Source organism: Orycteropus afer, unplaced genomic scaffold (genome assembly GCF_000298275.1).
Source record: "Orycteropus afer afer isolate SDZICR_OR568_19922 unplaced genomic scaffold, OryAfe1.0 scaffold00403, whole genome shotgun sequence".
Classification (NCBI taxonomy): Eukaryota; Metazoa; Chordata; class Mammalia; order Tubulidentata; family Orycteropodidae; genus Orycteropus; species Orycteropus afer.
Genome location: NW_006921990.1, coordinates 1,515,938 through 1,532,365, shown reverse-complemented (window position 1 = coordinate 1,532,365; position 16,428 = coordinate 1,515,938). Strand labels below are relative to the sequence as shown.

Genomic DNA, 16,428 nt, shown 5'->3' with positions numbered 1-16,428 from the left:
AAAAAAAAAGTCCATGTGGGCATTTTACTCGAATTTTAAGTTCAGACTGTCTTACCAGGTATTTAGGAATTCTAATTTTAAGTGCCTTTCGAGTCACTCTATCTCAACGCTAATAAAAAGAAAAATTTTGACAGCACTTTGTAAGTTACGTTGTTGTTGTGTGCCTTTGAGTTGCAGTGAATTACTTGACATGGACCTTTATCATAGCCTTTGTGACCCACACACAATGATTGGATAGGGCCAGGCAAATAAGGTGTTTGGGACCTGTGATGGTAGAGCTGTGTATCATCTTGGCTAGGCCATGATTCCCAGTATTGTGTGGTTGTCCTTCATTTTATGATCTGATGTAATTTTTCTCCATTGTGTGTGTTATATATCCTCAGCTGTATATGTTAATGAAGCAGGATTAGATTATGTGAATGAGGATTAGGTTATGTTTGTTATTTTAATGAGTCAGGATTGTTGTTGTTGTTGTTGTTGTTGTTATGTGCCGTCGAGTCGGCCCCGACTCATAGCGACCCCTCCTTGGGTTTCCGAGGCAGTATCACTACGGAAGTAGGATTGCCCAACCTTAGGGTGGGATATACTCAAGTTACCACTCTTACTCAAGTCACCACCCTTGCTTGACTCGTCCCTTTTATTTTACAAAAGAAATAAAGAGAGAAGCAAACAGAGGGAGGGGGACCTGAATTACACTCAGAGGAAGAGAGAAGCAGAATGTGTCTTTTGAATCCAGAGTCCCTGCACTGGCAACCTCCTAGACCCACAGGAGCTAAAGAGAGAATTGTAACACCAGAGATGATGAGAAGCAGCAGCAGGGAAACGGGAGACTGGCAGGAGATGGTGCAGTGGACTTCCTGGCCCATGGAGCATGAGAGCTGGATACTTTGGGGCCCAGGGTTACTGGCTAAGTGGAATGCCTCTGGGTATTTATCATTGGAACTGAAGAGCTTTGTGACACTTGCTGAGAAGGCCCCAAGCAGAGCCCAGCAGCAGAGGGCAACAAGAGGCTGTCTTGATCGAAGAACTGTGTTCTGAGTCATTTCTGATCTTGAATTGAAATCTATTACTTCCCTAATAAACTCTATAATTGTGAGGATTGTCTATGAGTTCTGTGTGGCCATTGGAAAGAGATTGAACTCAGCAGAGAAGCAGAGAGTGCCATGGGAAGGTTGGCTTTGGTGGAAGCCAGAATTGGAAAGGTTGGAGAGAAGAGGTATGTCTGCCCTCCATTGCTTCATAGAAATCAGCCTTGGGCTGTTGATGTTGATAATTATTCTCCTTCCCACTGTGAAGTTAGACAGAGAGATCTAACACTGCTGCTATTGCCATTTTTATAGCTGTCAAGTTGATTCTAACTCACTGACCTCATGTGACAGAGTAGAACTATGCTGTAGAGATTTCTTGGCTATAATATTTAACGGAGATCTTTCTCCTGTGAAGCTGCTGGGGGTGAGTTCAAACCACCAACCTTTTGGTTAGCAGCTGAGTACTTAACCATTTGTGCCACCATAGAGATCTATATGGTATCTTGTTTTAGTCATGACTTTCAGATCCTAGGCTAGATTTACTTTATAATAAACATATTTTTGAATATTTTATTACATTTTAGGTGGAAGTTTACACAGAAAATTTGGTTTCCAGTTATCAATTTTATATAAATTGTTTCATGACATTGGCCACAGTTTTTGCAGTGTGAAGTCAGCATTCTCATTTTTTCCATTCTGTTCGTTCAATTTTGATTTATCTACTTTCTACCCTTCCTTGCCTTCTTATCTTTGCTTTTGAGTAAATGTTGGCCATTTTGGTCTCATATCACATCCCTCATAGGTGATATTGTTTATTTTATAAGCCAATATATTCTTTCACTGGAAGATAACCTCCCAAAATACCTACAGTTTCAAGTTAAAAGGGTATTTTAGGGCAATAATGTCAGAGGTTCTTCTAGTCTCTATCTATCCAGTAAGCTTGGTTTTTGTTTTTTTTTTCCTTCAGGAATTTGTATTTTGTTCTACGTTTTTCTCCCATTCTATCTGGGACCATCGGACTTTTGTGTCCATGGTCAGAATGGTTGGTTGTGGTAACCAAGTGCCATGTAGTTCTTCTGGTCTCAGGCTAGAAGAGGCCATGGTTCATGAGGGCTAGTAGATCTATGGACTAGTTTCTTCTTTCCTTCATTCTCTTTTGTTCCAGAAGGGAAGAGATAAATAGTTTTGTCTTAAGATGGCTGTTGACAAGCTTTTAAGACCTCAGGTGCTACTCATCAAACTAGGATGTAGAAGATTATTTTTAGGAACTATGCTGTGAGTCAGGTCTGACTTGATGGCACATAACAACAACAACAACAACATGTTATGCCAATTGACTGAGTTATCCCATGAGATTATTGTTATAACACTTAAGTTTAATGAACTTCCTACATACAAAATTACAGATATTTGCTGCAACAGACTGAAAGGAAAATGTTCTCATTGCACCAATCATTATTATACAAGTTAATTGTCTGTATGGTTACCTTGAAGATAATATAGTTTAGTGGTAGAATGCTCACCTTCCATGGGAGACTCAAGTACGATTCCTTGCCAATACTCGTGTGAAGCCACTACCTATCTGTCAGTGGAAACTTGCATGTTGCCATGATCCTGAAAACGTTTCAGTGAAACTTACAGACTAAGACAGACTAGGAAGAAATATCTGGTGATCTGCTTCTGAAAATCTTCCAGCAAAACCCTCTGGAATCACAATAATGTGATACATAGCTTTTCGTTCTATTGTGCATTATGTCATCATGAGCCAGGAGCTGGCTCAATGGCAACTAACAACAGTTACCTACTTGTGTCAGTGAGACTGTCTTATTATTAGTAACTTTTGAAGAGTTGTTGTTGTTGTTATGTGCCGTTGAGTCAGCCCTGACTCATAGCGACCCCTCCTTGGGTTTCCGAGGCAGTATCACTACGGAAGTAGGATTGCCCAACCTTCCTTCCGAGGAGTGGCTGGTGGGTTTGAACCACCAGCCTTCTGGTTAGCAGTCAAGTGCCTTAGCCACTATGCTACCAGAGCTGAAATGCTGGCTAAAGAGTTAGTATTAAAGTTCTTAAAGGATCTTAAGGAAGCATCTAGGCACAATGAATTTAGATTTTGTAAGTAACTTTTATCTTACAAATTGCCTAGTTATTTCTTTTTTCTTTACCAAACACTTGAATTGATAATACTACAGGTAACCGAAGATTTCAAAGAGCAGTTTGAGAAGACAAAGTCAATTATTATAATGAAATGTGCAAAGATTTGGAGTTGGAAAATCAGAAGGGAAGAACATGCTCAGCATTTCTCAAGCTGAAAGAACTGAAGAAAAAATTCAAGCCTTGAGTTGCAATATTGAAAGATTCTATTGGCAAAATATTGACTGATGCAGGAGACATCAAAGGAAGATAGAAGAAATACACAGAATCACTGTATGAAAAAGAGTTGGTCAGCATTCATCTATTTTAGGAGTGGTATATGATCAAGAACCAATGGTACTGAAGAAAGAAGTTGAAGCTGCACTGAAGGAATTTGTAAAAAATAAAGGACTGCTAACCAGAAGGCTGACGATTCACACCCACCAGCCACTCCTCAGAAGGAAGATTGGGCAATCTACTTCCATAGAGATACCACATTGGAAACCCATGGAGGGGGCACTATGAGTTGGGACTGACTCAACAGCAGTGAGTATGGTTCTTTTTTTTTTTTGGAAGGCTCAAGGAATTGATGAAATAACCATGGAGATGTTTCAACAAACAGATGCTGTGCTGGAGGCACTCACTCATCTATGCCAAGAAATTTGGAAGACAGCTAGCTACCTGGCCAACTGAATGGAAAAGATCAATATTTGTGCCCATTCCAAGGGAAAGTGATCCAACAGAATGTGGAATTTATCAAGCAATATCACTAATATCACAAACCAAAAAAACCAAACTCACTGCCGTCGAGTCAATTCCAACTCACAGTGACCCTTGAATTTCTGAAGCAGTATCTCTATGAAAGTAGATTGCACAGTCTTCCTTCTGAAGAGTGTCTTGTGGGTTTGAACTGCCTGCCTTCTGGTTAGCAGTCAAATCCCTTAAGCACTATGCCATCTTGCTGGAGATGATTCAAAAATGATTATAGCAGTATATTGATAGGAAACTTCCAGAAATGCAAGCTGAATTCAGAAGAGGACGTGGGACGAGGGATATCATTGCTGATTTCAGATGGATCTTGGTTGAAAGGAAAGAATACCAGAAAGAGCTTTACTTGTGTTTCATTGACTATGCAAAATAATTTGACTTTGTGGATCATAACAAATTATGGATAACACTGAGAAGAATGGGAATTTGAGGACTCTTAATTGTGCTCACGAGGAACTGGTACGTAGACCAGGAGGCTGTTATTCGAACAGAATAAGGGGATACTGCATGGTTAAAAATCAGGAAGGGAGTGTGTCAGGATTGTATCTTTTCACCATATTTATTCAATGTGTATGCTGAGCAAATAATCCCGGAAGCTGGACTATGAAGAAGAACATGGTATCAAGATTGGAGGAACAATCATTAACCTGTGATATGCTGATGACACAACCTTGCTTGCTGAAAATAAAGATTACTTGAAGCACTTACTGATGAAGATTAAAATATGCAGTATGGATTACACCTCAACATAAAGCAAACAAAAATCCTCACAAGTGGACCAATAAGCAACATCACATTAAATGGAGAAAAGATTGAAGTTGTCAAAGATTTCTTATCACTTGGATCAATCAACACAAATGGAAGCAGCAGTCAAGAAATCAGACTATGTATTGCACTGGGCAAATCTGCTGCAAAAGACTTGTTTAAAGTGCTGAAGAGCAAAGATGTCTCTTTGTAGATGAAGGTGCACCTAACTCAAGCCATGGTATTTTCAATCGCCTCATATGCACGTGAAAGCTGGACAATGAATAAGGAAGATTGAAGAAGAGTTGATGCTATTGAGTTGTTGTGTTGGTGAAGAATACTGAAAGTACCATGGACTGCAAGAAGAACTAACCAATTTGTCCTGGATGAAGTGCAGCTGGAATGCTTCTTGGAAACGAGCATGGTCAGATTTCTTCTCACCTACTTTGGTCATGTTGTCAGAAAGGACCCTGAAGAACAATATCATGCTTGATGAAGGTGAGGGTCAGCAAAAAAGGTCAAGGCCCTAAATGAGATGGATTGACACAGTGGCTGCAGCGATGGTCTCAGGTATATCAGGGATTGTGAGACTGGTGCAGCACCAGGCAGAGTTTCATTCTGTTGTACATAAGGTTGCCCAGAATTGGAGCCAACTCGACAGCACCTAACAAGAACAGTAACTGGATCCTTAGTAGAAGGAGAAATAAGAGGGAATGTTGTATTAGTTGGCTAGTGCCTTACTAATGCCATATAGAAAACAACCACAAATTCTCATATATTTGCAGAGTGGATCTCTGCTGATCTCAGCTGATTTCATTTATGTGACTGTGGATTGATTTGGGTTAGCTGATCTAGGCTGGGCATGGTAGGGAAACTCTGCTTCAGATTGTGGACTAGCTGAATTTGGCTCCTTACTGCCAGTTGGGCTCATATGTATTCATTCTGCTACCCATGTGGAAGGAAAAGCAACACCTCAGGGGAAGTTCTTCTCTTACAACACAGGGATAAGAGGGTACACCCAGTCATATAAACATTTCAGGCCCTTACTTGCATTGTCTGCTAACATCCTATTGATCAAAGCAAGTCATGACCCAGCCCAAATCAAGAAGGAGTGGGGGTGAGTAGGGAACATTTGAAGACTATCTTATATCTCACATATAGGTAGGTTTAGGGCCTTGTCCAAAGTCACAGAACTAATGACACAGCCAGAAATCACATCATGTTGAGCCTATAATTTAGTAGATGTCATGTTTCTAAATTGTCACTGAGTACAAGTAGGGTATGTGTTAGTGAGACTTTTTGCTTTAATTCCTGTTCTCCTGAGGGCATTTTGTTTGTAGCCTTGATATCTAGAACCACATATTTAAAGTCTTTACCCTATAATGGATATCATACCCAATACTGGATAAATTACCTACAGTTTGAGCCATCTGCTGTTTATGAAAAAACTTTCAAAATGTAAGTTCTCATTCACTTCATGTGTTCAATAATGGCCTCTCCCATATCTCCCTTTGTCATTGTTGTTCTTAAGAGGAAATACTAAGAGTTGTGGAGTCCATCAGTGGTTAGAGTCTACCCAGAGGGGACTCAGGCAGTCTACTTCTGAAAACTGAGCCACTGAAAACCTGATGGATCACAGTTCTACTCTGACAGCCATGGAGTCACCATGAGTCAGAATCTATGGCATCTGGGTTTTTTGTTTTTAAGTAATAGTTGGGCTCGAAATGCTGAGAGGTGAAATTTTGCAAAACCTTAAAGAAATAGTTTTTTTCCCTCAACTTCAAAACCACATTCCTCCATCTCAGCAGCTTGTACTCTGCACTCTAGCAGTATTCTCTCCTTCTGTCTAGGAGTTTAGTGATGCAGTGCTTTGTGGGGAAGTCTCTTCCTTCTGAAACAGAAGGATCTTGAGAAAGGAAACTGAAAAAATTTTGAAGTTTGTGACATACTAGACATGCCTACAAGATACAGAATTGAGGCGCTCTATAACTTCTAATTGTATTTGAGGAACTGTCATTGTCTTCAGTTGGATATTTTCTTTCTTCCAGTTTCAACTTGCCAGACACATTTTTTGATTTGTTTTGATTTGCTCAGAAGGTTTTGGGCTTATGAGAAAAGGAGACTTTGACTTTGACTTCTAAAATAACTTACAAATGGGCACTTGTAACCTGTTCATTGCCAATGCAACTTACTTCTTTCCTCACATGTTCACAGTAAAAAGAAATACTAGTGCATTGAGCTCTTGAAAACACAATTGCATGTAAGGAAGTGCTTGCTGGTGCTCAAAATACTGCCTCCCACATGTTTGACTTAACCATTTGAGTCTCTGTTTCCTCATGTAAAGTGTGGGATGCTGATGCCTGCCTTACCAGAAGTCGTGAGGATGACGTGAGAGAATGTGCAAAATGCTCCTGGAATCATGCCTGGTTCATCTGTTAAAACAAGTTGCCATCAAGTCACTTCTAATTCATGGTGACCCCATGTGTATCAAAGTAGAAATGTGCTCCATAGAATTTTCAATGGCTGATTTTTTGAAAATAGATTTCCAGGCCTTTTTTCCAAGGGAACTCCAGGTAGACACAAACCCCCATCCTTTCAGGTAGCAGCTAAGTGTATTAACATAATCCACCCCCCGCCCACATACACACACAAATGGGTGTTCCCTCCTCTATTAGCTCCTTCCCTTATACTCATTCCCTAGAATCATCATGATAAGCCACACCCAACTGGGCCATGGGGAGATGAATCTCTGAGTTCATGAGCTTGTCCATCTCTTAACTTTCTTGATTGTTTTCAGAGTATGGAGGAAAGTGGAAAATGCTTCATTATTTTGCTCAGCATTTCTTTGCTCCACTGTTGCCAGTAGGCTTTGAAGAGAACAATGTGTTTTATGTCTATGGTGTATCAGATCTTCACTCAGACTACAGGCTGACACTTACAGTAAGTCACTTGGCTTTTTTTCCTCTAAGATAGACTTTTTGATTATATCTTTGATTCTTTGGTTATTTCTTTTGGGAAAAAGAAAAGAGAAATTGGTGTGTACCAAATGCTTTTAGGGCTCTTTTTTGTCAAAATACCTATATTCAGGTTAGGGCTCTGCCATTTATTTCGTGACACTAAGCAGAGCCTATAATGTGTTGCTGACTCATATTTAAAGCCATACCATCCTTTCTTTCTAAAGAATTTCTGTGATTAGTGAATAAAGTAATTAGACAAAAGCAAATTAAAAACTGTGAAGTTCCACTTAAGTGTAAGGCTATTTGTAATCATGAAAAAGTAGAAATAGTCCAAACTTTATGAAAGAAACAGTTAAAATAGGTATGTTAAAGTACAAATCAGTGAAACTGTGCAGAATGGATATGTCAAAAATAAACTTATATTTAAACCATATTAAGAGAGGCTGCAAACTCAAAGAAGTCTTGAGTGGCTACAGTTTGGGGAACACTAATAATAATAATAATAGGTAATTTTATGAAATAATTACAATGTGCATGGCACTGTGCCACCATGGATTTTTTTTTTTTTTTTCATTTACTTCTCACAAGTAAATGAAATGCTGTTATTATTCTCATTTAACATACGAAGAAATGGAGGCTTTGGGAAAGCACATAACCAGCAGGTTTCATAATCTCTTTACCAGTTTTACTGTTATAAATTCCATCTGTTATTACTCCTGTTCTTAAACAGCAAGTAAGAATGTTTGTTTTTATTCTGTTTTACTTCTCAGGTCAGAGTTCATTCATGGAATTCCTTGGAGCCTTTGTGTTCTCACGTGACTGAACATTTTGTGATTAAATCAAGGACAGCCATTCTCATCTATAAGGAGCCAGTGCCTTCATTAATGGGATGTTGGAATTGTACTCGGCAAAGCTGTGTGGTTTCCTTTTACCTTTCAACTGACGGCAAACCCATGGGCCCAACCAACTATCATTTCCTATCCTCACTGAAGGAGGCTGTGGGACTGCAAAAGGCACATATCACAGTAAGCACCTGTCATCCAGAGTCCCTGGGACTTTGCAGGGCAAGCACATGGTATCTTCTTGTAAATTTCCCATTGGTATTAAGCTTACCTGCAGTATGGAGGAGACTGACCCCTTCCCACTGGAAGCAAAGGCCCAATAATTTTTATTTCACATTCATCATTTGCCAATGTGTTCAGCTACTGCCATTCCAGCTGTCCCATCACCTTTCCCTAGGGGTATGGTGCAGTGGCGGGAGTGATCCTGCAGTGGCGGGAGTGATTGCATCACCATTTCGTTGCCCCTCCATTAGGTTCCAAGTACTGTTCTAGATGCTGTAATACCTCATCTCTGCTTTTCACAACAACCCTGAAGTATTATAGTGTCCATTTTATACATGAGAAAACTAGTTTAGAGAGGTCAAGGGTAACACTCAAGATCCTGTACTCAGGAAGCATTGGAGCTCAGTGGAAGCACTCTAATTTTGAACTTTCAAGTAGTCTATTAATATTCACTCTACTTTCTTTGATTTACTGCTTCAAAGTAGCTTAATCACCAGATCTCTTTATAATTGCCAAGAACAAAATGGGATGATCAGAACAACAGATCAGTGTTGTTATAAACATTGTGCAGCTGGGAGACTTGAAATCTGTCTACTTGATTGAAAACCTTTCCCTTCTTTTCCCCCTACACATAGTAATTGAAAATATTTTTCTGGAAGGTTTCATTCTCTATTTTCAGAGAATTTGTTTTATACTTTTACTTCATTGTCTCAGGCTTAATTAAAGGAAAGGGTTTTTTGCATTTACTTAAAAAATAGATAAAAATGGTTTGTCCTTGCATTTTGTTGGAAAAAGGCCTAAGAATTGAAAACTTATCTTGTTTGTAAATTAATAATGAAGTATTTTCATAGCTTCTAAGTTAACTATAACAATTGATGCAGAACAAATATGAAGGAAATGACATATCTTACTTAGCTTCTTTCCAGGAAAGCAAATATACATACCAAAAAAACAGACCCATTGCCATTGAGTTGATTCTGAGCCATAGCAACCCCATGTGATACAGAGTAGAGCTGAACTCCATATGGTTTTTATCACTGTGAGTTTTACAGAAGTTGATTGTCACACCTTCTTCTGTGACATCACTGGGTGGGTTTGAACTGCCAACCTTTTTGTTAGCAGTAAAGCACAAACCGTGTGCACCACCCAGGGACCTGTATATGTATACACATATATAAATATATATATACATCTATATATAGGACAAATTTATAGTCTCTAGCCTTATGATTTTGAAAACAAGCCCTTTCTCTTTTGTTAGTTCGGCCTTCATTGCCTTGAAATAATTGGAAGTGGGAGAGAAGTAGGGCTTTCTTCTTTATCTTGCCTCGTTTGAGGGATAATAATATTAATAACATTATGTATATGTTATATATATGTATTGTTATTATAGGAGCTCTGGTGGCATAGTGCCTAAACCATTTGACTGCTAACCAGCAGTTCAAACCCACCAGCCACTCCTTGGAAGGAAGGTTGGGCAATCTACTTCCATAGTGATACCGCCTTGGAAACCCAAGGAGGGGTCGCTATGAGTCGGATCCGACTCAATGGCAATGAGTGAGTTTTATATATTATTATTATAGTAATAATAATGATGATGTTATTGTAGTTGTTTTTAGGTGCCATTGAGTCAGTTCTAACTCATAGTAACCCTATGTACAATGGAAGGAAACACTACCCAGCCCTGTATCATCCTCAAATTCATTGCTATGTTTGAGCCCACTGTTGTAGCCACTGTGTCATTCCATCTTGTTGAGAGTCTTTCTCTTTTTCACTGACTCTCTACTTTACTAAGCCTTATGTTCTTCTCTCACCTGATAATATGTCCATAGTACATGAGATGAAGTCTCACTATCCTTGCTTCTAAGGAGCATTCTGATTGTACTTCTTTCCAGACAGATTCGTTCCTTCTTTTGGCTGTCCATGGTATATTTAATCTTCTTCACCAACACCATAATTCAAATTCTTCTTCAGTCTTCCTGATTAATTGTCTACCTTTTACATGCATATGAGACAATTGAAAATACTTTGGCTTTGGTCAGGCACACCTTGATCCACAAAGTTACATCTTTGCCCTTTAACACTTGAAAGAGGTCTTTTGCTGCAGATTTGCCCAATGCAATGTGTCATTTATTTCTTGATTGCTGCTTCCATGGGCATTGATTGTGGATCCAAGTGAAATGAAATCTTTGACAACTTCAGTATTTTCCCCATTTATCATGTTGCTTATTGGTCCAGTTGTGAGGAATTTTCTTTATGTTAAGATATAATCTATAACAGAGGCTGTAGTCTTTGATCTTCATCACTAAGTGCTTTCGGCAAGCAAGTTTGTGTCTTCTGCATATCACAGGTTATAAATGAGTCTTCCTCCAATCCTAATGCTATATTCTTCTTCATATAGCCCAGTTTCTGGGATCATTTCTCAGCATGCAGATTGAATAAGTATGGTGAAAAAATATAACCCTTATACACACCTTCCCTGATTTTAAGTTATGCAGGGCCCTCTTGTTCTGTTTGAATGACTATTTCTTGGTCTATGCACAGATTCTGTAGGAGCACAATTAAGTGTTCTGGAATTCTGTTCTTCTCAGTGTTACCCATAATTTATTATGATCCACACAGTCAAATGCCTTTGCATAGTCAATAAAATGCAGGTAAAATAGGTAAACATCTTTCTGATATTCTCTGCTTTCAGCCAAGAACCATCTGACATCAGCAAAGATATCCCTCATTCCACGTCTTCTGAATCTGGTTTGAGTTTCTGGCAGCTCTCTGTTGCTGTACTACTACATCTGTATTTGAATTATCTTCAGCATAATTTTACTTACATATAATATTAATAATGTTATTCAGTAATTTCTGCATTCTGTTGGATCACCTTTCTCAGGAATAGGCATGTATATGGATCTCTTTCAGTTGAATGACCAGGTCTCTGCCTTCCAAATTTCTTGGCATAGACAAGTGAGTGCTTCCAGTATTGCATGTTAGTTTAAACATCTCAGTTGGCATTCTGTTGCTTGTAGAGCCTTATTTTTCACCAGTGCCTACAGTGGAGGTTGGAATTCTTTCTTCAATGACATTGATTCATGATCATATACTACCTCCTGTAATGGTTGAGGGAACTCTGGTGGTGTAGTGCCTAAGGCATTTGACTGCTAACCAGAAGGCTGGTGGTTCAAACCCACAAACCACTCTTCGGATGGAAGGTTGGGCAATCTACTTCCGTAGTGATACTACCTTGGAAACCCAAGGAGGGGTCACTATCAGTTGGATCCAACTCGATGGCAGTGAGTATGGCTTTTTTGGTTTGAAATGGTTGAGTGTTGACTGTACTTTTTGGTACAGTGACTTTGTGTATTCCTTCCATCTTCTTTTGTTACTTCCTGTGTCACTCAAATTTTTGCGCAAAGAATCCATCAATATTGCCATTCGAGGCTTGAATTTTATCTTTATTTTTTTTCATCTTGATAAATGCTGAGTGTGTTCTGCCCTATTGGTTTGCTGACACCAGATCTTGGCACATTTCATTATAATACTTTTCTTTGTCTTCTTGAGCTGTCCTTTGCTATCTTCTGTTCAGTTCTTTCGTTTCAGCATTTCTTCCATTAGCTATTCAAGAGCAAGTTTCAGAGTCTCTTCTGACATCTGTTTTAGTTTTTTTTCTTTTTGTCTTTTTAATGACCTTTTGCTTTCTTTGTGTATGATGTCCTTGTCATCCCACAACTCATCTGATCTTTACTTATTAGTGTTCAGTGTGTCAAATTTGTTCTTGAAATGATCTCTAAATTCAGGTGATGTATTCAGTGTCATACTTTAGCTCTGGTGGCCTTCTTTAAATTTTCTTCAACTTCAAGTTGAACATGAGCAATTGATGATCTGTTCTACAGTCAGCCACTGGCCTTGTTCTGACTTGAGCTTCTTCATGGTCTGTTTCCACAGATGTAGTTGATTGGATTCCTGTGTATTCCATCTGGCAAGATCCATCTGCATAGTCAGTGTTTATGTTGTTGAAAAAGGTATTTGCTATCAATAAGTCATTGGTCTTGCAAAATACTATCATATGATCTGCATTGTTTCTATCACCAAGACCACATTTTCCAACTACTGATCCTTCTTTGTTTCTAACTTGTGCATTCCAATCTCCAGTATTCTTGATTCTATGTTTGATCAATATCAGTTAACATTTACTGTAGGCTTAATAAAGGCTGGGTACTTGGGTGAACTATCTTAAAAGAGATGGCAGAACTGTGTTTACCTTGCCTCCTGGAATCTAAGATGTAGAGAGAGATGAGATTTCTAGTCTGCAGAAGGCATGGAGGGTAAGCAAGGTGGCAGTGTCCCTTCTGCTCGTAACTTTCAAGCAGGAGTGACTGAGGATGTGCTGGCGACTTCCTGGTCATACAGAGTCAGCCATGTGAACTTCATGGCTGTGGCTGCCCTAGGGTTTTCACCTGAACAGCATGGTGTGTGGTTTGGGAGTTTGGGTGTTGTTCCTGGCATCTATGTTCAAATATCACCCTACTAGAGCTACTTAATATACTTCACTGAGTCTCTTTTTCCTTTTTGTAAAGTGACTTTAATTGTTGTAAATCAGAACTCTGACTAATGGTCATAGAAGTGTGGAAGGCTAGAGTTACACATAGTAAACATTGGCCTTTGAAATGTGTTATGTGGCACATAGCATTATGTAAGACCCTACAGAACAGTATATAGGCATGTTGAAGAACTATGTTCCAGGGCAAATGTACAGCTTTAAATATTAGGTTGTGCTCAACTTGATGCTCACACTGGAGAGCTCCACGAACCACCACCTTCTGTGGAGCAGCCCTTCAGCTCTGGAAACATGCTAATTGGCTAATTGACTGGAATGGAGCCTGCATTATTCAGACTGCCTCTCTCTTTTTGCTGGGATGATAGGGAATTTGTACCAGTTGAAAGCACTAATAATGTGAATTTACTGTTATGAAATAAAAGAGAGAAAGCTTCAACCACAGAGTTTTATAAAAGCCTGGCAGGTGGCTTTCTAGATTGCTGGATCATTCTGGAAGACTAGAATGTAAACTGTATGATTCTGCTCAGCAGCTAGGTCCAGATATACCCTTAGAAAGTCACTTAAATCACCCAGCCTTCATGCAAAAATGTTCCTCTCTTGATGATTCTCTAAGAGAAACTGTAAAAGATATAAAACTTTGAGCCTCTTGTGAAATATTGCCCTTAATAATTGGATACTACTTATCTCCTTGGTTTGAGATTGCAATCTAGTAATTTTCCACAGCCTTAAATAATTTTTCATGTATTTTTAAATGTTTGAAAGCATGCTCAGAAAGTGCACAGAGTGCATGGGATATGTGACTTTAGCAGTTGCACAAACAACATTGTAGGCATTCTAAAAAGGAATAGCTCTTTCTTCATCCTTTATTTCATTTTTCTTTTTCTTTCAGGCCCTCATCTCTCAGCGAGGTGACATATTTGTTTTTGATTTGGAAACGTCAGCTGTTGCTCCCTTTGTGTGGTTGGATGTGGGGAGCATCCCAGGGAGATTTAGTGACAATGGTTTCCTCATGACTGAGAAGACACGAACTATATTATTTTACCCTTGGAAACCCACCAGTGTGAGTGAATTGGAACAATCTTTTCATGTGACTTCCCTGACTGATATTTACTGATGGAATTTAGGTTGTATTTTCAGTGCATAAAGCATTTCTAAAGCAGTAGCTGGAGAAGACAACCAGAGAGAACCTGAAGAAGCCAAGAGATGCATCTGAGTCCATGACACATTTGCACAGTGAATAGTTTCAGGGAAGACTGTTTTCTCAGGTGATGTCCTCAAATAAGGCTGTACTTAGGTGTTCTTGTACTTGAGCCAGGACTGTATTTTCAGCCGTTCACTTCACAGCTTTAGTGCCACATGAACCAGTTACAACCAGACGGCCTCTCCCTATCTGGAAAAGAAGTGCACACTCATCACCCTCTCAGGGAGTCACAGGAATGTTACCATTGCAATATCTATGGGATCCTAAAGGTGCGTGGTAATGTACCAAACAGTGTTTCTTTGCTATTCATAAGGTTTTCCCTGGCCAATTCTTTCAGATGTGGACGGCCTCTTTCTTCTTCCTAGTCTGTCTCAGTCTATAAGCTGGGCTGTTACCTGTGCACCAGGTGCATCTCTCTGGGTTTTAAACACCAGAGGCTCAGCCTCAAAACTCACATCTATATGTCACCACAATAGGACAAACCGACAGACAAGTTTGTCCTGCTGCTGGAGACCTCTCGTGTCACCCCCACCTGGCTGGCTTCCTGGCTTTTAATTCCCTTTCTCCTGCTCTTCTGGCCTGCTTCTTCGGGCGTCCCTGAGTTATCTCTCCTCACCTGTATCCCTGGGGCTGACTGCTCTTCTATCCGGGTTCAAGGCTTTTATCCCCTTTCTCCTGCTCTTCCAGCCTGCTACTATGGCGTCCCTGCGTTGTCACTCCTCACCTGTAACCCTCGGGCTGACTGCTCTTCTGAGCATGCTTGGTAGGGTGGAGGGTCGATGAAGGAGGGGGAGGCCTTCAAGGAGATGGATTGATACAGTGGCTGCGATGATGGGCTCAAGTATATCAGGGATTGTGGGGCTGGCACGGGATCGGGCAGTGTTTCGTTCTGCTGTGCATGGGGTCGCTATGAGTCGGAAACGACTCAACGGCACTTAACAACAACAACAACAACAACAACATCTATGGGATCAAATGTAGAAGGTTTTGAAGTTCTCTAGGCCTCTCCTGGTTAGTTTTGAGAAATAATGACAACTAATCAGCATGAAGCTGCTTTTTTATTATTTTCAGAGGAAATAGAAATTCAAAGATAATAATATAGAGAGATTTCTTGGAGGTTGTCATTACTGGACAGTTCCAGAAGTTGATTGTTATCATTTGATTACTTTTTAAATAGAAGGATTCTTTTATCATTTGTGGATTTTGTTGTAAAATACTATCGGACAGTTATAACTTTTATTATTATTACTGTTAATTTAAAGGCTGGTTGAGTGATCCTTCTTTGAAAAATAAGCTCACATTGAAATCGATGTCACTATGGTCACTTTGGAATTTTGTGGCTGCTATTACATTGGTCATCACCCAGAATTATGTGCAGGCTTCAGATTTGGCTAAATTCAATGAGCTTTCCAATTTGAAAAGTATGAATTAGATTTAGATTTGTTGACCCTGACAGCAAAGTGATGTTACCTTTATCTTGAGTTTAAATCATTTTATTTGTATTGATTAATTACAAGTTATTATAAAATGTTCTTTCATTACACATTATAACATTTACAGAATTATACTGATAATAAAGCAAATGGGCAAAATGTTAATAAATAGCTGATTTGGCTGAAGGTATGTAGGAATGTTTATAGGAATGTTTTTGTACTGTTCTTGCAACTTTTTTGTAAGTTTGAAATTATATTAAAATTTAAAAGTTACACAAATTGCATTGACAACTTCATGTGTCATCTGTGGCTTATTCATTCATTCTATAAACATTTATTGTGTCCATCCTGTGCTGGGCATTTGGTTCCATTAAGCTCTGGCTAAGTCATTATTCTACTTGTTAAACCGGGAACGTTTAAGAAAGTGTTAAGAATCTAGACTAAGAAATTGAGGAGTTTCCTCTGGAAGGAATAACATGGGAGTGGTTGTGGAATGGATCAGCAATGAAACTTATTAGATAGTGGTTCTAGTTTTGAAACTGAGAAGGCTT

The 16,428-nt window shown here is 39.3% G+C and overlaps 1 protein-coding gene across 1 annotated transcript in view; it reads left to right on the top strand.

The window, feature by feature from the left end:
* MANBA (mannosidase beta) overlaps positions 1-14,357 on the top strand; it is a 279,621-nt gene extending 265,264 nt beyond the window's left edge. Inside the window, exons 15-17 of the mRNA XM_007953653.1 lie at positions 7,468-7,610; positions 8,398-8,652; positions 14,133-14,357. Coding sequence (XP_007951844.1) covers positions 7,468-7,610; positions 8,398-8,652; positions 14,133-14,357 — 623 coding nt within the window. The remainder of the gene's footprint in view (positions 1-7,467; positions 7,611-8,397; positions 8,653-14,132) is intronic.
* The last annotated feature ends 2,071 nt before the right edge of the window (positions 14,358-16,428 follow it).